Source organism: Xenopus laevis, chromosome 4S (genome assembly GCF_017654675.1).
Source record: "Xenopus laevis strain J_2021 chromosome 4S, Xenopus_laevis_v10.1, whole genome shotgun sequence".
NCBI classification, from domain to species: domain Eukaryota; kingdom Metazoa; phylum Chordata; class Amphibia; order Anura; family Pipidae; genus Xenopus; species Xenopus laevis.
This window is the reverse complement of record NC_054378.1, coordinates 93,045,778-93,071,136: the sequence shown is the minus strand read 5'-3', so window position 1 is coordinate 93,071,136 and position 25,359 is coordinate 93,045,778. Positions and strand designations below refer to the sequence as shown.

The 25,359-nt window shown below is 39.1% G+C and overlaps 1 protein-coding gene across 4 annotated transcripts in view; it reads left to right on the top strand.

Moving 5' to 3' along the window:
* Window positions 1–24,100, top strand: part of nr2b (ionotropic glutamate receptor subunit NR2B) — a 280,900-nt gene extending 256,800 nt beyond the window's left edge. For 3 of the 4 annotated variants that reach the window (XM_041591111.1, XM_018259262.2, XM_018259263.2), the window contains 5 exons: window positions 1,015–1,244; window positions 11,522–11,682; window positions 12,194–12,381; window positions 14,208–14,446; window positions 19,437–24,100. In XM_041591111.1, the coding sequence (XP_041447045.1) occupies window positions 1,015–1,244; window positions 11,522–11,682; window positions 12,194–12,381; window positions 14,208–14,446; window positions 19,437–21,194 (2,576 nt within the window). In that variant the 3' untranslated portion in view covers window positions 21,195–24,100. 4 annotated transcript variants of the gene reach the window in all.
* Window positions 24,101–25,359: the final 1,259 nt, after the last annotated feature.

Sequence of the window (25,359 nt, the reverse complement as noted above, 5' to 3'; positions counted from 1 at the left end):
TTTTTTTATATTCAATTTTGAAATCTGACATGGGGCTAGACATTTTGTTAATTTCCCAGCTGCCCCTGGTCATGTGACTTGTGCCTGCACTTTAGGAGAGAAATGCTTTCTGGCAGGCTGATGTTTTTCCTTCTCAATGTAACTGAATGTGTCTCAGTGGGACATGGGTTTTTACTATTGAGTGTTGTTCTTAGATCTACCAGGCAGCTGTTATCTTGTGTTAGGGAGCTGCTATCTAGTTACCGCCCCATTTTTCTTTTGTTTGGCTGCTGGGGGGGAGGAGGGGGGTGATATCACTCCAATTTGCAGTACAGCAGTATAGAGTGATTGAAGTTTATCAGAGCACAAGTCACATGACTTGGGGCAGCTGGGAAATTGAAAAATGTCTAGCCCCATGTCAGATTTCAAAATTGAATATAAAAAAATCTGTTTGCTCTTTTGAGAAATGGATTTCAGTGCAGAATTCTGCTGGAGCAGCACTATTAACTGATTCATTTTGAAAAAAAATTTTTCCCCATGACAGTATCCTTTTAAGAACAAACCTACAGACCCTATCTCGTACATAACCTGGGGACTGCCCGTACATATAAAGCCACAGGGGTTGTTATCCTAAGAATGACTGCATGATCCTACAAATGCTTATATATAAAAATGACCCTGCTGTATTGCCAATCTCTTTTCAGTCTTACTCTATATATATACAACTTTTATGTTGTATATATAAGACTTCCGGAACTATGTCATATACAGTAGCACATGCATTTAGATCATTATATTGTGCTGTGGTACAACATTCTTTCTGCTGTTTTTAAAGAGTCCAATATACTCTTCACCATAATATCATCATTACTAGAGTAGATGTTCTGCAATACAATTGTAGTATTAACAGTTGCTGCATAAATATGTTTATTGCACAATTCAGGCTTTAAAGGCTTAAAGCACTTTATATCATCTATTAGTTTCTAATTAAAGTTACAGGAATTAAAACAATCATCTTTCCACTCTTGCCTACAGAGCCTGGCGGCCCCTCGTTTACCATTGGGAAAGCCATATGGCTGCTTTGGGGCCTTGTGTTCAATAACTCTGTGCCTGTACAGAACCCGAAGGGAACCACCAGTAAGATAATGGTATCCGTTTGGGCCTTTTTCGCTGTCATCTTCCTGGCCAGTTACACAGCTAACCTTGCAGCCTTCATGATCCAAGAGGAGTATGTCGACCAAGTGTCTGGGCTAAGTGATAAAAAGGTAAGCAATTGGAAGAAAATAGAACAGAATCCTATGTATAATGTGTGAAAATTGTTGGAATATATACATTTGCAAAACGAGTATTCCAATAGTCTCTCCTGACTGCACAGGTCAGCAAAAACCTTGTATGTGCTGTATGCTGCTAATAAAAAGCAGAGAATATAGCAGAATATTCAGATTTGTGGGTGCATTGAACTAAGGTTACTATTACAACTACAGTATTTGAAAGTGAAAACTCATGAATTATTTTAGGCTGTGATGTACAGTAGTTTCTAAAGTTTCTGTACCTTTCACTTTTCATACTCCCCCCCCCATTTAAAATGTCAGATGCAGGAGCTGAGCTATGAGGTTAGTTTTGATACTTATGTATACGTAGCTAACCCCAGGCTCAATACTTTCTCCTTGTATTTCTCAGACCTTTTTCTTCACAGTTATGGGAGGCAGGTCTCCTTCTTTAACCATTATGAGATGACAGGCCCAATTGCCCATTTTATTGGTTTGCCTCAACTACTGTCCATTTTGCATCTCTGACTTATATTCCTTCTCTATTGTTAGCACGTGTCCTTTCAAGCTGACCCTTTCTACTGTCCTTGTGCTTCTGCCTCCTTTTTACCCTCTCCTCTACACCTGCTTTCCTCTCCGTGCAAGTTTGCATTGCTGAATATTTAAATACTCAAGACTTCTTACAGATACTGTATGCAGCAGCCGTAGCTAGATCATACAAACCACATATCTGATAAGAGTTTTCAGGCAACAGCAGTAGATACCCTGCTATAAGTATCAGTACCAGGTGCTAAATATTGGCTGGCCCAACCAGCATGGTATACAATCTGCTCTCTGGATGTGAAAAAGACCATACTCCTATCACCATTATTAATAGATAGGCTAGGACCCTTTGCTGTTTCTTTCTTTTTTAATCTAATAATATGCACACTATTGGCTGAATGTCATTAAAATCACATAATTCTGCGCTGAAAGGACTTACTTAAATCCATAATATTTAATTACAAAGCAGCATTTTTGAAAGCTTTATATTCTGTAAGTGCCATTCATTATATGTAGTAGAGTACACAGTGTTATTCAGGCACATGAGCCCTCCCTTTGCTCAGCAAAGTAATGTAATACAGGGCACCGCTTTGTCTGAATTGAATTTGAAATTCCATTACTCTGTTTGAGGAAAACCAAATCAGTGATAATAAACAACAGCATGTATTTTTTTATTTAAAGTTTTTATTTTTAGGTTTGATTAACTATTAAAGCTGGCCATACATGAAGAGATCCGCTCGTCTGGCAACATAGCCAAACAAGCAGATCTTTCACCGATATGCCCACGCCAGGGATATATCGGGGTGATCCGAACATTTGGCCCTAGAAAAATGAAACCTTCCCGATTTATATCGTGGCCAGATATTGATCAGGAAGACCCATCAGAAGCCCCATACATGGGCAGATAAATTGCCGAATTAGTCTAATGGACCGATATCGGCAGCTTTATTTGCCCATGTATGGCCACCTTAACAGACAGTAACAGTACGATCTGAGAAAGAATGGTTGTTTGTGTACTCAGAACAACACAAGGTTGTCGAATAGCACCAAACTAAGCAACAATTAGTCAAACAGTTTTAACAGTATGTGATAGAATAGAGGTGAAAAGAGAGAGGAAAGGGGATGAGGGGTAGGACGTGGAGCAAGAAGCAGTATATATCAGAGCACATGTACCCTTAACCGTATTAGGCATTGTCCTGAGCTGTAGCAAATTCATCTATTCCATGGCTCCAGATTTTTTCAAATTTATCTTTGAAGCCTCTGCTCATGTAGGTTAACTTATACAGGGGAAGGGTTTCATTCACAATCCATATAGACTAGCAGTGTGTCTAAATAATAGAGAAGTAGATGCGGAAGGGCCAAAACTCCATTTAGTTTAGGGGCTGATAACTTTTTTAGGCTTATGCAGGTTTGTCTGTTAACCCATATGAATAAACAGAGCAGAGAGTACAGTTTGGTAAAGAGGCTGGGGGGAAGAGGGACTGGGAAATTATGGAGTAGGTGGGAAACACAACCATCTTTATAAGTTTAATGCATCCCAGCAGGTTAAGTGGGAGACCTGACCGATTAGTGAGGTTTGTATTCAGCGGATGTACTACAGGATCAATGTTTAGCTCTTTGAAGTTGTGTAGATCCAGATTGAACCATGCACCAAGGTACTTAAGTTACTCCACACATCTCAACTCCATAGGAGGTGGGTATGAGGTAGGCAAATGCCTGTACAGAGGCGTGTTGCTAGATTTCTGCCAGTTTATTTGTAGCCCAAAGGACTCCACAAATTGATTCACAGTCCTGAGGAGGGCCTCAAGTGAGTGTCCTACATCTGCCAAATACACCAGGACATCATCTGCATACAGGGATATCCTCACCTCCACCCCCCAAAGCACAGGCCTTTGATGTGCAGACTTGTACGTATTAAGGTTGCTAGGGGCTCTACAGCCAGCACAAACAGATATGGGGAGAGCGGACATCCCGGCATTGTGCCCCTACCCAATTAAAAAGGCTCAGGCACCTATTTGTACGAATTCTAGCTACTATACTGTCATGCAACAGTCTAACCCAGCTGATAAATTTAGGCCCATAACCTCCATCACCTCCCATAAGTAGCTCCACTCATCCAGTCAAATGCTTTACTTATATCAAGGGAGACTACCAACCCTGGTTAACCTCCCATCTGAGAGTTAAGATTTGTATATAGTCTGCGTAAGTTGATGTCATTTGCCTGCTCTGACATAAAACCAGATTGGTCACGGTGCACTGTGGATAGAACTACTCGGGTGAGAAGTTTGGTGATAAAATATTTTTGCCAGAATTTTAACATCATTGCAAAGAAGCAAGATGGGTCTGTAGGCGGCACAATCTGCAGGGTCACCACCTTTCTTAGGTATAAGGACTATAAGTTCTTCCAAAAGAGATGGGAGTAGTGTACCAGTCTCCAGGCCTCCTGACACCTGGAAACCACAACATGGGAGATAATGTTTCTACAGGTGACCAGTAAAAGCTACATACTACTACAGGTTAATGGCTATAGTTCTTATAAACACTTATGTGTAAATAGCATTTGGTGAAGCCTTCAAGTTGCTGGTTGCAGTGTAAGCAAGCACTTCAGGTCCCAAGAGAAATAAATGTCTATTTATTCTGCAGACTTGCTTAGTCCAACATGTTTCACATGTTACTGCTTGCTTAATAATGGCTCACCCACAATTAGGCACGCAGTAGCAAATTAAACATGTTGGACTTAGCAAGGCTGCAGAATAAAAACATCCATATATCACCTTGTTCCTGGAGTGCTAATTTATATTGAATGTAGTAGTATCTGCAACAAGTCAGGAGCCATGTACCCTTAGACCATGTAAAGGCTTTTCATGCATTGCACTTATTAAATAGGTATGCGACCTGTTATCCAGAGTGCTTGGGGTTTACCGGAAAAGGGCTCTTTCCATAATTTGGATTACCATGCCTTAAATCTACTAAAAATGTATTTAAACTTTAAGTAAACCAATTAGGATTATTTTGCCTCCAATAAGAATAAATTATATCTTAGTTTGGAACCAGTACAAGGTACTGTTTTATTACTACAGAGAAAAAGGAAATCATTTTTGAAAATTTAAATTATTTGAATAAAATGGAGTTACTTGATAACAGCCTTTCTGGATAACAGATCCCACACCAATACCACCACCAGCTGCTTGAATCCTAAATGTTTAACGTCACCAAAAGAATGATGTAGTACTAATATAAAAGCAGAATTAGACAGTGGTGTTATTGGCTGCAGCACCCCTGCTGTTGATGAATAGGGATGTAGCGAACTGTTCTGCTGCGAACTAGTTCGCGCGAACTTCGACCGTTCGCGTCCGCCGAACGTTCGCGAACGTTTGGGAACGTTCGCATTTTGAGTTCGCGTTCGATTCGAATACAAGTCGTTCGACCATTCGACCATTCGAATTCCTTCGACCGCTAAAATCGAACGATTTCCATTCGTTCGAACGATTGTAAGCATTCGATTCAATGAAAAGCATTCGAATGGCTTCGATCGTTCGATTCGAATGAAAATCCTTCGATCGAATGATTAAAATCCTTCGATCGTTCGAATCGAACGGTTTTAGCGGGTGTTCGAAGTTCGCGAACTGTCCGCGAACGTTCGCATTTTTTGCCGGTGTTCGCGAACGGCGTTCGCGAACACCAAATCGGCAGTTCGCTACATCCCTATTGATGAACCAGGTGCTGGGAGAAGGAGATCAGTATGAGCTGGAGGGCTTCAGGTTGAACATCTCTGCCTTCACTCTGCAGTCTCAATTTTATTCAGCGGTTACAGCCTCTAGAGAAATTCATAAAACGCTAGTGAAATTTATAATTTCTTAATGCACATATAAATGCTTTGGTGCTGCCTTTAAAACAAACTGATAGGAAGCTAAAACTTATTGAGGGTGATGTGCAAATGTTCCAATGAGAAGCACCCATATAAAAAATTCCCAGCTCCCATGAATAATAATGTACAGGATTCCTACAGAATAAACTACAAATATGTAGGAAACAGCATATTATATGATAACAGTAAATACCGGCTAACATTAATACCTGTTATCCAGGTTGCTTGAGATTTGGGCTTTACTGAATAATGGATTTTTCCGTATTTGGGATTTTCATACCTTAAGCCTATGAAAAATTATTTAAACATTAAACAAACCCAAAAGGGTGGTTTTGCCTCCAATAGGGATTCATTTGATATCACAAGCTGTTTGATATTTGATAACACTGAGCAAAGCAGTGCCATTTTATCTCCCTATATAAACACAAATCACTTTTATATCAAAGAACAAGTTGTATCTTGTTTTTCAAGTAATAAAAACCGTGCTCATCTAACACTTATTAAAAATAAAAATGACTCTTGTTTCAAAGGTTATGTAACCTCATTCAATATCCCATGAAGGAATGGGACCATAGTACCAAAACAATATCAATAGCAACCATGATCGTGTTCGCTAGGATGCGCTCAGTCAGTGTGTAAGTACATCTGTAGGACTGGTTTAATTACACACACACACTAAGTTACACCAGTGGAATAATGCAAACGTAGAAATAGCAAAGCACTGTATGTAATTATCAAGGGAAGTCTAAACCCTTATTTGCTAGAGGCAGATAATATGTATTATAAACCAGTTTGGCATAGCTCATACTAGTTGCAGTGAAGGAAATGACATTTCAGAAATAACAATTCAACAACGGACCTCTAAGATTGATGGCAGTTGTCCCTAAACCACTGCATTTACCGTGATATCCCAAGCAAGCCCTATTTACACACACAGTCCATGGCCCTTCTAATGTTAGGCAATCAGAATGGGAGATTTATTTTTACCAAGCTTCTTCGGTATGCACACTGCACCATCAAGCATTGGTTCTCGCCAAGTGAAGCACACAATTAAACCATTAATCATCCTCAATCACATGCTCCCACGTCAGGGCTCCTTTGCACTGACCTCTTTCTTCTCCCACTTGCTTTTATATTGTACTATATCAAGTGTATAATGAAAGCATAGGGAATGAAAACTGTTCTAGCGAAGCCATGGGAGTTTATGGAGGAGTGGGTCTCATTCTGCACTGCGCTATTGTAGATGGCATTTTATACGCATGTTCTGATCAGTGCAGAATTCACTGTGTCCCAGGCTCACCAGTGACCCGCTATCAAATGCCAGTTTCAGCAACAGTTTTTGGAAGGCTGTCTATGGTACCAGAGCACATTTATATTAAGAGCTCTTCATATTGTATATAGGAAAGGATACGGCCAAAGGCAGAATAACTGCAATGTACATTTATTGACACAACATGTTTCAGGTATAACAACCCTTTATCAAGTGTAAAAATGTAAAGTACAAACATATGTTAAATAGCCCAATTACAGTCCTGCAAGAGCTCATTAGGGGGCCCCAGAAACACCAATGCACATACAGAATATTCTCTTGGATAATTATAACTAAATGATTTTGCTAAATAGAAAGATATATGATTAGATAATTACTCAAACTTTCCCCATTTTGCTGTTTGCACAAACTACATCATATAGGACCTGGGGTTTTCTGTAATTTGGATCACTGTAACCTTACAGTGATACTGACGCTAAAAAACTACTACTTTTTAAAATACGAATGTACTTTTTTTGCTGAGAGGTATGTTTTTTGTAAATAATTGTTAGTTGATGTTCCTAAACCTGACTGTTTTACCAACCTGACTGTCCCATCTCAGGTCAGTTAGAGTTTCTAATGCTAAAGGACTCCTGCTGCACAAATATGGCAGCCCCCTCATAGAGGAACATGGGGCATCCGACTGGTAATGTAAAAGCATTGTGCAAATACTTTTTGGCATAGTTATAAGTAGCAAACAAAGCCAATACTATGATAGATGTAAAAAATGGTTTAATTTCTGGTGTCAATCTCTTTAAGTCTGCTAAAAAATAGGATTATTTTTGCCACCATTGCCAATATGGATTCATGTAGCTTAGTTACCAGTTACACGGTGCTGTTTTATTAGTACAGAGACATTTTTAGAAATAAGAATTATTTACTTAAAGGTGAACTCCGGCTTCCAAACCAAAATTTGATAACACAGAAACCCCTAATATAACCATCACAGCTACCTGTTTCTTCAAAATGTATGAAAAAATGCCATTTTCTATGCTGAAATCCAGCTGTTTAACAGTTCTTCTCTTTATGCATCATTTGAAATCCTGGCAGGGAAGGAGGGACTAAACACTGATGTTACAAATTGTAACAACAACTCCACAGTTTACAGACAGCATGCAGGAACTACATAACCCACAATGCATTGCACTGTGATGTTCCTTTCCTTATAGAAATCACATGTGCAGGGAATTGTTGGGTTTGGAGGACACAGTTTAAGGACAGCTGGCTGTTGATACAAAGTAACAGTAGTCAGCCAGCTCAGCAAAGTAGTCAGAGAGATCAGAAGGAGGGCAGGGGCTGGGCTTAGGGAACTGTCAGAAACCATTGAATTAATGAAAAGTCTGCATATTTTATTAAATGATGTATATTGTGTACTGGGAACTATTTGTACCATCTACCAATTTAGATCATTCAAAGTTTTAAGCATTATTTAGAGGTTTAAATAAAGCAGAATTGATTATCCTTATTCTTAAAATGTTCTTATTCTTAAAATGTTTTTGTATTGTTGGTGAATTATTTTCAATAAAAAAGTCAAATCATTAAAATGTTTAAAATTTATGAAAAAAAGTTGCAGAAGTTTTATAGAAAAGATTACTAAGGGGCAGATTTATCAAAGTGCGAGGTTAGAACTAACCACAGAAAAACTCACTTTCTATTCATTTCTATAGGATTTTTAGAATCATATTTATCAAATGGTGAACTTCATTGATAAATACGATTCTTAAAATCCCATAGGAATGAAAAGAAAATGAGTGAGTTTTCCAGTGGTGAGTTCTAATCTCACACTTTGATAATGATCAAATGCAGACTCCTAATCACTGACTTATTCAGTATAAATAAATGTATGAAATCTGAAAACAGGCTTAGCTGATGCAAAAAGAGCCAATTCATATATAAGTTCTCCATTGGTAAGACTTCTATTTACAGCCTCCCCATAAGTGATGGGCAAATTTGTCCAATTTCATTTTGCTGAATTTGTGCAACAACAAAAATTTACAAAAGGTACTTTTAGGCAACTTTTATTTGACTTTTACGTGAAGAAACCTGATGAAAAATTTGTATATTACTACTCCCCATAATTGTAACTCTCGTCTCCTAAATCTAAACCTGTAAAACAGAAAATATAGTACAGGTATGGCCTTATCTGGAAACCTGTTATCCAGAAAAAAGAGAAGGCCATCTGCCATAGAGAGACCATCTTAAAGGGGAACTCCGTAAAAACATAACTTAAGTTTTTTGAAAAGTAAACATAATTTCAAGCAACTTTGTATTCTCTTGTGTCCTCTATAAAAAGACTTCGCTTGTTAGAGGGCTGTGAACAAAAGATGCCCAGGTCATAAATGCTCTAGACAGAGAACCCATTCCATTTCTTTTTTTTGTTGTTTGTGTGCTCAGTTATGGAACCTGTCAGTAAATAAAATGTGAACTGTGGTGTATAAAAGACCATGGTGTTTAAAAGGCCTGTATTGTAGAAATGTACTATACTGTAGATAGACCATATCCTGGAGAAATTTGTAAATATTTTATTATAATTGTAACACTGTATTAAATAGAATACAAACTAGAAATTGTGTTGAAAGTTTCCCTTTTAGATTGTATGCTCTTTTGGGCAGGGTTTTTGGTTATTGGTGGTTTGTCTATGTTTAAGGCATACACCCATTTATTGTACAACACTGTGGAATATGTTGCTGTTGTATTGAAAACAGATAATGCAAAGGCATATAAGTGTAGCGCTCTGCTAAGGCTCTCTGCCTCTATTATTTTTCTTGCATGTATAAGGAGTTCTAAATAAATTATCTTTAATGAAATCCTAATTTCACTTCAGCTAAACGTCATGCTTTGGTGAAAATCTGCAGTTTGCTTAATTTTTTAATGATTAATGCATTTTATCCATGTAATAACCATGGCCTAATTTTAAACAATAGCATTTACAGATAGCATTCGCAGCAAACTTAAGAAGGAACCAAAAAGTACGTTGCTGGAGGATAAATCAGTTATGATTAATATTCTAGCATATCAGCAAGTATTGTCTTTCTGTAGAGACTTGTTGCATGGCATTGTCCCATCCAGGACTTATGGGGAAACAGTTCAGTTATAGAGTTCTCTAACTTGGTCCTATTTTATTAGCCCGGTAGTAAATGTGCTTAATGAACCAATTCTGAGAAATGAGTGTTTATAAAGTTCCTCATGGATCTATACAGGAATGGGAAGAGAAGCTGGAGCAATGGTATGTGGTGGGTAGTCGTGGGTGGTGTGGGATGGTAGTGGCTCTTTGATAAAGAAATTAGAGGGCTTATTCACATGCCCACGCTGTGCAAAAAAGGCCAGAATTGGCCATTTTTTTTTTACTTAGCCCAATGCTTGGGGCTTTGTGCAAATAGCCTGAAGATTGCATCTAGAATCAAGTGATGCCTGCATTAGTGAACGCTCCCAATGAATGATTTAAATAAGGCGGCATGGGGTGGAAGGTAGGTGTTTGTTGTGAACCAGAAATGGTCAGTGTTCTGATGACTCTGCAAATGACAAACTGAATGTTCTGGTGACTCCAGTCAGTAACTCCTGATATCCTGAAGGCAACACTTGATGAAACCCACAAAATCCCATGGCCTAGAAAAACCTGAAACACACCAGCACACATTTATATCAATAATCAACAAATCACAAATCCATCCAGAACACATAGGGCTCTCCTTTTAGCTGGTAGCAAATCCAGCATCCTTACTTATTATCCAGTTGTTTTTTACTCCGTCTTCTGGAAACTTTTTTTGGAAAAGTCCAATCTATTTCTAACATGTTAGGGGCAAAATAAAGTGTGCAGCCAAGCATCTGCTGTCTGTGTTTTCTGATCTTCACCAAGTTTTGGAGCAGATGGGGCCCAGTAACTATAGCATATCCAACCCCGAACAGTATCATTTCTACTGATTTAGAGACCCAACCCCAACTGTAGCATATCCACTGAACAAGGGGCAGTGTACACCTATATGAATACAAGCTTTGTAAAAACAAGGTGATTAACTGCCTTATTGTCCTCCCACAATTGCTCTAAAGAACCAGAAAGCTGCAATTTAGCTTCATTGTTTACCCTGTTTAATATATGAAATATCATAAAAACAAACACCCCCCTTTAAAATCATGAACACTAGCATATGCACTTAGTTGGCAACATACTCCAAACAGTAAAATCTTAGCTGGTATTGGTTGAGTGTATGAGTGTATCAATCTGAAATAAACAGTTTAAAGCATCTGCCCTCAATAAGTAGAATCTGTAGTGTAAAATGTAATGTTGTAGACTAAAATATATCTTTCAGCTCCTTCTCCATGCAGCTGCAACTGAGGTGAATAGAGTACAGAAGGTGTAATCTCTATAAAGGGACCTTCTATAATAGTGTGTGTGTAACAGAATGTACCTTTGGTAATAAAACAGAAGAAGAGTGACAGCATACATGTGTCTAATGGTTCACTTTTGCACCGAATGAACTTGCCATTGGCTGTTACTGTATCGGGGAAAAAGGAGTTCAGTCATTTTTTTAACGTTATCTTTTCTGATGGTTTCAGTTTCAACGACCCAATGACTTCTCTCCAGCTTTCCGATTTGGAACTGTTCCTAATGGCAGCACAGAGAGGAATATCCGTAACAACTACCTGGAGATGCACTCGTACATGGTTAAGTTCAATCAGCGTTCAGTGCAGGATGCTCTTCTTTCTCTAAAATCTGGGTGAGTGAGTGTTGTTTCATTGGATATACATTTGCCTCCCTCCCTGAAATAGCTCAGGTGATCAAAAAGTGATCATGGCAATTTAGACCTCATGGATTAGTGCAGATCTGCTTTAAAAATTGCCATTAACTTGGATACATCTTGATATATGCTTGTATTTTACCATTTTATCAATGATACTAAATCCCGGTCTTCCTCAACTGGAAAAATACAACTGCACACGTTTTTTAGTATAATAGATGGCCATACACTGGCAGTAACACAGCTAATATGATTCAGCCGCCCATGGGCAGGGCCAAATCGGGCTGATAGGACAATTGGCTCGTTTTTTGGAGCTTTCAAACTTTAACTATTCTTTAATGATACCATATAGTTGATTACTCCTTGGTATTGCCTCTGCGAAATAACATTTAGGAAAATGATACTTTCCATGACACTTTCATAAGTCCATCTACTGGATAATGACTTGTCTGTGTGGGAAACATTTAACTTCTTGTTGTTGGTATTGCAGTAAGTTGGATGCCTTTATCTATGATGCTGCTGTTCTGAACTACATGGCTGGGCGAGATGAAGGCTGCAAGCTGGTGACCATTGGAAGTGGGAAAGTATTTGCAACCACTGGATATGGAATTGCCATCCAGAAGGACTCAGGGTGGAAAAGGCAGGTCGATCTTGCAATTCTTCAGCTATTTGGTGATGGTAAGTAACTCTCACTTGTCTGAAAAAAGCCAGTGTTTAGGCAGATGTTTCAAATACTGTATATGATCAATGCCGGTATGTGATAATGATGAGTATCACTCATAAAGTCACATTTATTGTTTTTGTGTAACAACTGTAAAATCTAGCTGTCACGAGCAAGAAGTGACCAATAGTTGCACCTTCTATATAACAAATCCTTATGACTTCATAGCTCTGAGTTAATAAACAAAGTTCCAAATTACATTGGCTTCTAATAGGGCCAATGAATAATTAGTTTGATTATCAGTCTACCATAAATTAGAAAATAACAAAGATCTGATTGATTACTATGAGTGTCTGCACTTGCACTTAGCTTTGTTCATAAATTAGCTTTGGTACACCTATATTTAGAGTATATAAGAATAAAGACCCAGTAGCCTAATCAGTCTTTCCATGGAATCCATAAAAAAAGAAAACAGGTTTAAATATCTTAAAATACTCCACAGGAACTAATGGCATATGCAGCCTGTCTGGATATAAATTGGGTGGATTAAGTAGTTTCAAGATTTATCACTCAGTTACTTGTGTACATTATCCTGACAAAGGTCCCTGTATAGGACCAAAACATTGAGCATTCTGCATGTATTGAGTATATATATATATATATATATATATATATATATATATATATATTATTGTTATTTTAGATATTTAATGTTTGCTTAATTTCTTATGCAGAATTCAAAATTCCCTTATTAGAAACTGAAACAAAAGGAACATGGAGTGAGTCTACTCTTTTGGAATTTTAATCATTGTAGTCACGTCACTGCAGTCACATTTTAGTAAGGGATCTGGGTAAAAACCCCACTGATGAGTGGTGAATCCAGGCAAGGGACACATATTGTGGCCAGGAACAAGACTGTCAGGAGCAGGCGTAGATACAAGTCAAGGCAGGAACAGGTGTAGAGACAGTACATGGCAGGATTGAGATGGAGAGGGTGTAGAGACAGAACAAGGCTGGAGTAGGATGGAGAAGGTGTAGAGCCAAGACAAAGCAGGAGCTCAGGCAAGGAAGTGATGCAAGAGATGGGTTTGTATAGGGCAGAGGTGTTTCTGATAGGCCAACCAAAAAGGCTTCTGGGTTGTGAGGGGAACACAAGGTTCAAACATGAGAATGAGGGACCAGAACTTCTGGTTCAGTATCTAAGGAGAGCACCAACAACCAGGGGGTTCTTGGCTCAATTCCCAGCAGAACAATTTTATTATATACATCATCTATTGTACCTCAAATATTTTATAATAAATAAAGTTAAAGTTCTCTCACCACAATTAAGTATGAACTCAAGTGTTCAGACACATACAGTATAATGCAGCTGGATGTTATTTCTGGATCCATTCAGAGCCAGATTCATCATTGTTATAAAGGCAAATAATGATTCAGACCATGGTAGTTTGATTGAAGCTCAATTAAGCTTCAATGCAATCAGCATTGATTATGATCAAAATAACTGAAAACAATTTTAAAAACTGCAACACTGCCAATAACTAACCTTCGAATGGTATTCAACATCTCAGACCAGGTCATCTGCAATATTAAATCCCAGACAGATATGATGAATATCAATACTGCTTGAAACATTGATAAAACTGGCCTATCACATTGATGAACTTTAGGCCAATTGGATTGATTTGCTTTTTAAGTCTAAATAGGTCAAATTCCTGGGAAACCTTCAGGAAATTTTTATTATTATCAGTTCCAACTGATCAGTTCCTACCCTTTAGTTTGTAGGATCCCTTTCCCTATCCCAGAGTAAAAATATAATAACAATGTTGCTTGTTTTATTTAGGGGAAATGGAAGAATTGGAGGCTCTTTGGCTGACTGGTATCTGTCACAATGAAAAGAATGAGGTTATGAGCAGTCAGCTGGACATAGATAACATGGCAGGAGTCTTCTACATGCTGGCCGCTGCCATGGCACTGAGTCTCATTACATTTATAATGGAGCATCTGTTCTTCTGGCAACTACGGCACTGCTTCATGGGAGTCTGCTCAGGAAAGCCAGGCATGGTGTTCTCCATCAGTAGGGTGAGTACTAAAGTGTTTTCTACATTCTGTGGCCTTTAAACTATTAAGCGCATGTCCACATACATTCAATGGTAAGGTGATTTCTTATCTTTTGTGGCATTGTCACTGTTGCTCAGGTCGGTGAAAGACTCACTAACAGCCAATATCTTGTTGAAGTCCATTAGGTCCAATGCAGATAAGAGACACTGGGGTGCATGTACAAATACCTGTCAAATTTGCAGTTACCCATAACGAGCAGTCAGATTTGATTTCAGTATTCCACCTGCATCACACTGATCAAAGCTAACTGATAGGTTGCTATCGTTAACCAAACTAGGTAAGATAAATGTGCTGCTTGTTATTAAGCACTTTACATCAGTTTAGAGCAAAGCAATAATTTAACATACAATGGGTATATAGAGAGTAAAAACAGGAGCATTAAATGATCCCTACAGTAATTACACACTAAGGGATTGTACCATACAATTGCATCACACTGGGTTATTTACAAGTGTTATAACTTACTCTTAGTCCAGTAACCTACCCTTGAAGCATCAACCGGTCACATCTTTTGTTGAAAACTACAGAAAATAAATACAAAATAAAATATTTTAATGATAGTTTCTAGTTTGCACCATATGATCATCCCAAAATGAAACACTTAGGGGCAAATTCACTAAGCGCTGAAGCGCCGAACGCTAGCATTACTTCGCTAGCGTTTGTCATTTTCGTTACTGCGCAAATTCACTAACGAACGCTGGCGTAGTTTCGCTAGTGTTACTTCGCACCCTTAAGCCTGGCGAAGTTTCGCTAGCGACGTAACTACGCAAATTCACTAACGCGCGCAGTGTACTGAACGCTACCTTTTACACTAGACTTCCTTCGCCACCTCAGACCTGGCGAAGCGCAATAGAGTAGATAGGGATTGTTTCAAAAAAAGTCAAAAATTTTTCTAAGTCCCAAAAAACGCTGGCGTGTTTTCTACATTATGGGTGATAGGCTGAAAAAGATCGAAAAAATTTTTGGGGCTCCCCTCCTTCCCCCCTACATTTCCTGAATCATGGCAACTTACCTAGACAGTGGGCACATGTGTAGGGCAAAATAAAATTTTTATTTGATGATTTGAAGGTTTTTCTAGCCATTTGTAGTGCTGATACGTATTCCTCCATTGAAATTTGAATTTCGCGCCGTATGCAAATTAGCCTTCGCTAGCGTAACTTCGCTTTACTTAGCGAATCATTGCTAGCGCAACTTCGCAACCTTACGCTACCCCTGAGCGCAACTTCGGATTTTAGTGAATTTGCGAAGCGCTGGCGAAACTATGCCTGGCGAAGTGCGGCGAAGTTACACCTGGCGCAACTACGAATCTTAGTGAATTTGCCCCTTACACTCTTAAGTACTATAGTCCATCCCTTTGACTGTCATGTCCCTCTATGCTAGTGATCCCCAACCAGTAGCTCGTGAGTAACATGTCGCTCTCCAACCCAGGGCCGGAACTAGGGGTAGGCAGATTAGGCACGTGCCTAGTGCACAAAGCTTGAGGGGTGCCAGCCACGTACCTTTCACTGCTGCCTACCCCAAGTCCAGTCTGCAGTCCATGTCGCTGCGATTGTTTGTGCGCATGCGCAATGGGGTGACGCATCCGGTCAGTGTGCATGCAAGGGCATAGGTTCAAGTGCTCATGCGCGTGAGAGTTTTTCGGGTCATGAAACATTCTACACTTCCCCAGTGACCCCTCCCCCAAATACTCACCATCCACAATAGTTTAACCAATAGTCGGCTTGGCATAGCAATGGGAAAGCTACCATTCAAGTTCATGTGATAGTTCATAGCACTGGTGATCAGTGTATAATGGCCTCCAGCTCCAATGTTTCCTTAAATTATCTGCTTCGGTGGTCAAAGTAGTTTTGTGGTAGTTTTGTTAAAATATTCACCAACTGAGGAATGCAGAATTTCACCGCAAATCTATACCTGGAGATAAAATTTTGCTCATTACTAATTGGGCCAGGCACGGCGGTCTTAAAAATGCCATCTCTCTCTTTCCAATCATTAAAACTTAAAATATGTAACCATAAAATTAAATGCCTAAATTCACTTTATATTCCACTAGTATGTCAACTAAAATCCACTCTTAGCTAGCCGAAACATAACCCTTGCAGATGTCCCTCTTTGCCACCCCACCCTCACACACACCCATTTCTTGCCATATTTATCTGGGTAGATTACACCTTACAACTTTCAGAACCAACAATATTGATAATTTCTGTAATTTCCAAAATCAAGAATCCTTATGGTGAAGACACACAGAGCTACTAGTAACAGCTATTTGTCATGGCTGCAAAACAGACAACAGTGATAATTGGCATTGCTAAGACACTACGTGTGTTTTAGGAGAGACAATTCTCATTACTGTCTATGGTGTGGTATTTTTAGGCATTTTGTAGTCAAAACAAGTAGCTCTGTGTATCTTCTCCCTTAGCCTATGATGAGTCATTGACTATTTAGAGAATATTCCCATGATTACCTTTTAAAATAAAAAAATGTAAGATGACCTCAGATTTCATTTAGACCCCCCTAGCGAAAGCTTAAGGAACCCTGTGCTAAATGAAAAAGTCAGCATTGTATAGAGAAGCTGTAATAATCCTCACACAGAAAGAAAATTAAAACTGCCAGTGAGTTTATCTACACAGTGTTTCTGTAAAAGACAAACTCTAGACACAGACAGAAAAAGCTTCTGGTGCAGAGATTTTCTTAGGGGACAAACCTTGTGTAACAAAAGCAAGTCTTGATTCGAGATATATAAAAAAAAAAGTTGCCTTCTAATGCAACATAGGTTCTTCTGCTGTTTTTACTGTCACGATCCAAGATGATAAACTGAGCTGCACTTTTCCAGCTAAAGAAGGAATTGTTAAACAGGATCATGAATACAGCTCACCTTAACTCAGTGGATTCCACAGCTGAAATATCCAGGGAAAATTTATCTGTATGAGGAGGCAAAATTGCAGCTGGTCGTTTGGCTAGGGACCCAGTACTAGAACTGTCTGCATGTGGAGAAACTATAAATGGACAATTTAACTTTTCATAAATAGATCTTTTCTTATAAGTATTTCCCCTTAAGGTAAATCTCCATATTGACAAGAAACAAGATGCTGATTTGTTACGAGTAGGCTGGTGTGGTAGTTTAGCTGCAGTCTACTTTACACAGTGAGCCCTGCTGCCTGTCTTTCTGCCTGCCACGTCCCGAATAACAAAGAAGACTAATCAGAAGTATTTCTGTACAATCCTTGGCACCCAGTTATTATTACTGTTGGCCTTTATTTAAATAGAACTGTCTGCAAATTAATTATGACCAACACACTGTGAGGGCAAGGCAATGTATTCCTTCCTTTTACACCCCCATCTAACTGTAAATTATGCTGCAAATGCAACTCATGAACTTCATGGCACTAGTGGTAACCTCTCAGCCACCATGCCAGTTTCCACTGTTAAATTTACACCCTAGGGCAACAAAGGTTCCAAGCCAACTGCTGGGTCTGCTTCGTTAGCAAGGATTTAGTATAGGGCCCCTGTGCTTAGGGTTGCCACCAGTTTTCGGAAAGGGCTGTCCGGATGAAAAGTGCCTGTCCAGATTTCCATATTAGGAAATTCGGACAGGGCATTGAAGTTAATGACATGGCAATCAGCCAATCTCTGATCGTCAAGTCATCAGTCTTGCCCCTGATGTCACTGATCAGCCCTACGGAATCACTGGCCCGCCCTCCATCATCCACCCCCTGCCCGTTTTCCCCCACTGGAAAAGGTGGCAACACTACCTGTGCTAGAGTACACCCCAACCCCTTTTTTTTCACCAACCCCTTTCCTAAAAATAACTATGAGGCTTTCCCAGAGCCCCTCTACCCAGGCTGCAAAAATGTTATATCTTCCTCTCATTGCAGCCTCCTTATCCTTTACTTATCTACATATTTGCTTTTATATGAGCAAATGGAGTGCTGCTATATTACACCCTGTGGCTGAGCTAAAACTAGACATAACCCAAGAAAGGCACCATATATTTATAATTATATCAATTCTGATGTTTTTCGATCTAATATGCTGTGCCTTTCTATTACATGTTTTATTTTATAGAGGAAATATTTCTACCTTAAAAATAGGGTATTGTTTATTCTCTTTTTCGGATAACTATTAGGAACAAAGAAATGGTAATGGCCCCTACCCATGAGAGCGTATAATCTAAATAGAATTTTGCAGAATGCTTTTTTTCTGAGAAGAGATGGACTGATTGTTTCTTGGCTGCAGATAAATGTGGTGTGCTTCCATTACAAAAATAAACTTAAATTAGTTCTTTATTAATGTCTTCTGGCAAAAGCAGCTGCAAACACTAAACAGAAATATCTTCTTTGCATTTGCTCAATAACGTTGTCAAAGTATTAGATTGTGAGTAGTAATTACATTGTTCAGTTGAATAATACAGTGATCAACTTTTAAATCCCTCATGTAGCTTTGTTCCTGCTATAAGGCTCCATTCCGGTTCTCTCAGCATTGCCTAAGGACAAGTTGTACTATAGTTTTGCCTTGCAACCCTTGCCTCTCAAGCAGCCACTGGACTACACTTACCAGCATTCTACCTATGTCAGGAGTATTAGTCAGCAACAACCATGGGAGAATCCTTAAGTATTTATTTATATGATGGGCCATGAATGGTTACAAAGTCAACTTTTTTGCCAACTTGGAATAGTCCAGCACAGCAATGGAAATGTACTTGCAAACAGTTCCCTATGCTAAATTCATTCAATTTCAGCACATAGGGAGAAAGGCACTTGCTTTGCTATAAAATCACTTTACAGTTTACAATGCATATATATATTGGATGGACTGTATATATATATATATATATATATATATATATATATATATATATATATATCTTTATTTGTGTGTATGTGGCTATTTTAGGTATCATTGATGGTGTTTCCAGTTTATCATGTTTGTTCTTCTTTTTTTCTTTTTACAGGGAATCTACAGCTGTATTCATGGAGTTGCAATAGAAGACCGACAGTCTGCATTGGATTCTCCTTCGGCCACAATGAATAATACTCATTCCAACATTCTTCGTCTCCTCCGCACTGCCAAGAACATGGCAAATCTTTCTGGGGTTAATGGTTCTCCACAGAGTGCTTTGGACTTTATACGACGGGAATCTTCAGTCTATGATATCTCAGAACATCGGCGAAGTTTTACCCACTCTGACTGTAAGTCATTTCAGCCAGAAGAAAATCTTTTTAGCGATTACATCTCAGAGGTGGAGAGGACATTTGGTAACCTTCAGCTTAAGGACAGCAATGTGTATCAAGATCACTTTCATCACCATCGACCTCACAGTATAGGGAGCAACAGCTCTATTGATGGGCTGTATGACTGTGATAATGCTCCTTTCACAACACAACCCAGATCTTTGTCCAAGAAACCTTTAGATATAGGCTTGCCATCCAAACACCCCTCACCCCAAATTGGCGACCTGTATGGTAAGTTTTCTTTTAAGAGTGACCATTATGGTGCCCCTGATGACTTAATAAGATCTGATGTTTCTGATATATCCACACATACTGTTACCTATGGGAATATAGAAGGCAATGCAAAGCGAAGGAAACAGTATAAAGACAGCCTGAAGAAGCGCCCAGCATCGGCCAAATCACGACGGGAATTTGATGAGATTGAACTAGCTTATCGTAGGCGTCAAAGGTCCCCAGATCACAAGCGATATTTCCGGGACAAAGAGGGCCTGAGGGATTTTTATCTGGATCAATTCAGGACCAAGGAAAACAATCCACACTGGGAACATGTGGACCTAACCCATATCTACGCAGAAAGAGCAGATGATTTTAAGCATGACACTTCTTGCTCAAACAGGCAGCACCAGAAGCATGTGGGGGAGTTTGTACAAACTGACCGTAAACATGGCTCTGGAGGAAATGCCTGGGAGAAAAACATGAGCAATATTGAATGGGAAGATAGAGCCTCAAGCAATTTCTGCCGTAACTGTCCTTCAAAGATGCATAACTACACAGGGCAAAACACTAACCGCCCAGCGTGTATTCGTTGTGAAGTTTGCAAAAAAGCAGGAAACCTCTATGACATCAGCGAGGACAATTCTTTGCAGGATCTGGAAGCTCGACCCATTCAAGCTCCCAACTCTAAATATCCACAGAGTCCTAATGGCAAGGCTCAGAAACGAAACAGAAGCAAACTTCACCGCCAGCATTCATATGACACATTTGTGGACCTTCAGAAAGAAGATGTTACCTTAGCTCCCCGTAGTGTTAGCCTGAAAGATAAAGAACGCTTCTTGGATGGTAGCCCCTATGCCCATATGTTTGAGATGCCCAATGAGACCTCCTTCACCAGCAAGTCCCATGGCCCTACACACAATCCTGGGGGCTACATGCTCAGTCGTTCCTTGTACCCAGATCGGGTTACCCAAAACCCATTCATTCCCACATTTGGGGATGACCAATGTCTGCTGCATGGGAGCAAGCCCTACTACTTTAGGCAACCTGCTATTGGTGGCTTGAAAGGAAGGGCGGACTTCCGTGGGGCTGGAAAATCACTTTCTGCTCAACATTCAGGCCCTTCAGGCCATTTCCAAAAAGACATTTGTATAGGGAACCAACCCAATGCCTGCGTTTCAAACAATAAGAACCCCAGGTCTTTCAACAACTCTACCAATGGCCATGTGTACGAGAAATTGTCCAGCATTGAATCTGACGTCTGAGAGGGGGAGGTGGGCTTGGTCCTAGATTCTCCTCTTCCCAAACACAAATGTTATTCTCTTACAGTGAAGCAGAACAAATGTGTTCCTGAATGCTGTTGGAGCAGGATACATGAAATGCAGCTTTTTAATTCTCATCGTCTTTCTTCTCTTACTGGGGTCATCTCATATTTTAAAACATGTGGATTTCACATCTCATCATGCAGAAGCACGGAGCTGACATCAGAGGAGGGGTGGGGTTATTTATTTTAATTTACTGAAGACATGAGTTAATGCTGTAAAGGAGGCAGGACTAATAGGTAAAGACACGCTCAATAGTTTTCTTCCATATCTATAATATCAAGGTCTGGGAGAAGAAATGTAAACAGGGGGTTCTTAATAGCTTCTTAAATGTAAGTTGGTTTAGGGACCGTGCGAGGGTACTACATATGTATGAAAAGCTTCATTGAAACCCTCAAACTGGGCAGCCTTTGCTGATAAGCCCATGTTTAGTGCCATCTCTTTAGAAAAGGTGCCTGGGAACTGCCCAAAATGAATGCTGTGGTATGTCTGTGTAAAGAATGTCCAAAGACACTGAATGCTACTGTATATTGCCATATACTGGTTTTTAAAAGATAGATTCCATAGCTTGTTTATCCACCTCAAACTTTTGTTCCGTTTCTTTTCTGGCTGCACATGCTATCCATTCTGAATTTGGGCAGTCTTTTCCCAAATGCAGAAGACTTGATACCCGAAAAAAAACAATAATCAGGAAATAATAGAAATGGTTATTTTTACCTTGAAAATGCACAAAAGAAACAGCTCATCCTTAAGTTTTAGCACTAAATATTTAATCATAAATACTTTAAGGACTGAAAAGAATAGTGCAGATAAGGTAGCTCAGGAACACCATAGAAATAGATTAGACCATTAACTAGTACCCCAAATTATCCAAATAGCTCAGCCTGAAACACATTTGTATTCTTATACTGACCCATGATAGAATATCCAGCAGTATAAACTTAAATAGCTTTTGTATTTTTGATATATATATGTATATATTTTGCAAATTGTGTTCTTGATTCTGTTGTGCTGCAGTTTATGATTTTGAGGCTCACACTCATAATCGGCATTTTTATTTCTACTGATTTTATTTTTAAAATTGGTCTGTAGACTTAGCAGGATAACAAGATGTAAGACACATCTGGATCAAAGGGCTTCCTTATCATGGAACTATCTTTTAGAGGCAGACAATATCAATATGGGGTAAGGAATAGTAATAGTCCTTCACCGTGATGAAGAAAGTTTAGCCAGCATTAGGGTTTCAGATCATCAAGCTTGCAATTCAATATAAAGTAACAGTATTAAACTGAATTCAAAGGGAATAGCAACCAAAATGAATCTATTACCAGTCCCACGATAAACATAACTTGCTTGTAATCCATCACAAGGATAAAGTATTTACTGTATCTCTTTCACCGAGATCATTTAGGATAAGTTTACAGATAAATGTAGGATCAGCAGGAATAAAGTCAAACTTGGTCAAGATTAGAAACAAGATAGGAAGAAATCACTAGCAATTGACGGCATTTTGTGTGACATTACTGGTGGCCAACGAGGGTTTTTTCACACATGGTCTACACTTCAGTTATACAGCTAGAATATGTAATATAATATTCACATATGTTTGCACATATTGTTTATATGAACAGATATCATCTTTAATATTATTTGGAAATATATTGGAGGTGTCATTTTGACAATAATCAGAACATGTGGTGCGGCTGAGTGTGGTGAACGCAGGTGATTGAGGGCAGTCTCCTAGCACAACAACTACTGTATGACCATAAGGGCATTAAACTTCACCTCTCTTAGGTGACATTCAGATACAGCTGGAGAAAATGGGAAGCGTCCACCAAGCCTCCAATTAGTCCTTCCATCACGTTGAATGTGAGGGGAGAGAATCAGGGTGCCGCTTCAGTCATCAAAAAAACATGGGACGGGACCATGCCGCCCACTGTTATGTTATTTAATTTTTGTAAATAAGTGTTTGAGACTTTTTTGATAGACTTTTTGATGAATTTCTAGTGACACAGAGGGAGAAGCTTGTGTGTCCTGCCCCAAGACACCTAAAGTTTTAAAGGCTCTGTATTATTGTGCCATTTTCCTGAGCCATTGATCATAGATGTTCATGGTTCTTGGCTCTTTATTGTTTTTTTTTCATGTGCCATTTGAAAGAGCTCTGTCCTGGAGGTGGGGTGCTCTTATTTTGTGCCAATTTTTATGAGCCATCCAATGCTAGGCTCTTATTACATGTGCCAAATTGCTGAAGCCACTTTAGAAATGACTACCACTTAACTTATAATTAATGAAGCCATTCGACCATGATGTGACATTGACATTGTTTTTGTGCCAACTTTTTAGGTCTGTGACAGGAGACTGTCTAGGGGATTCTCCTTTAAATAAAAATACATTTATACACCATGGTGCCATGGTTACATTTCCACTTGGGAGGTATTTGTATCAAGGTTCAGGATGCAACACAAATGTTTCCAGATTTGCTGGTCTGTTTCCAAGTAGACCCTTCATGATATTCCTTCAAATTTCTTTTTTTTTCTTTTTAATTACTGACCTTCTGAGTTCACAAAAACATATTGAAGGATATTCTGATACTCTAACAGCCTAAATCAGGGCTGTCCAACTGGACACCCACAGGCCAGAAATGGCCTCCAATGGATTTGTATGGCCCAGACTGCTCAAGGTCTCCATATATTTTTCTTTCTGCTATGTTAAGGCTCATTTATGAATTAGTGCATAGTGTTAAAATGTATGTAAAAGTGTCAGCTCTAAAATCGTATTCGCAAAGAGGCTCCTGTACAGGCTTCTTATAACTTGAATGTAACCCCAAGGCTCTCTAGCCTGGTGCTTTGCATCTTTCTATTGCACTAGGCACATGCATACTTAAAGGAGAAGGAAAGGCATATTTATTTGGGGTGCCAAAAGACACCCCAAGTGATTATATATACTTATCTCACACCCTGGTTCGGTGCTCCTATCAGGAAAAAACTGCACTGGTCTGGGGATGCTCGCTGAAATAACCCTGGGCTGGTGCAATTTTCTCCTGATAGGAGTACCAGCCCGGGTGTCAGGTAAGTATATATAATCACTTGGGGGTGCCTAACATTTGGCACCCCCAAGTAAAAATGCCTTTCATTCTCCTTCATAATTTTTACACACACACAGTTGTGTTCAGAATAATAGCAGTGTGTTTAAAAAAGTGACTAAAGTTCAAAATCCTTATACAGTAATAGCTTTTATTTCTATACACTCAAATGCACTGGGAACACTGCACATTCTATTCCAAATCAAAACATGAAGAAACATTTGTGTTATTCCTTTACAGAAAGTGAAGAAAAGGGAATAATAGGCTGTTCAAAAAAAAAATAGCAGTGTGTGTATTCTTCTTTACAAACTCAAACCTTCACTGTATAAACTGAAACATGTTTCAAGATTTTGTTTTCCTTTGAATCACTGAACTAATATTTAGTTGTATAATCAGTGTTTCTGAGAACTGCTGCACATCTGTGTTGCATGGAGTCAACCAACTTCTAGTACCTGTTACTTTCCACAATTATTCTGCATTTCTTCTATTGAATTAAGGTCCTGATATTAGGTGGACCAATCCACAAAGTCAATCTTGTTGGTCTGGAACCAAGATGTTGTTCATTTACCAGTGTGCTTGGGTCATTGTCTTGTTGAAACCCATTTCAAGCACATTTCCTCTTTGACACAAAGCAACATGACCTCTTCAAGTATTTTGATGTATTGAAACTGATCCATGATCCCTGGTATGTGATAAATAGGCCCAACACCATAATATGAGAATCATCCCCATATTGTGATGCTTGTGCCACCATGTTTCATTGTCTTCACACTGTACTGTGGCTTGAATTCAGTGTTTGGGGGTCGTCTGACAAACTTTCTCGACCCTAGAACCAGTCCACAAAATGTTGTGCCATTTCTCTTTAGGCCAGTCAATGTGTTCTTTGGCAAATTGTACGCTCTTCAGCATGTCTTTTTTTTCAACAATGTGACTTTGCAGGGGCTTCTTGCCGATAACTTGGTTTCACATAGGTGTTTTCTAATTGTAACAGTACTCACAGGTAACTTTACACCTTCTTTGATCTTC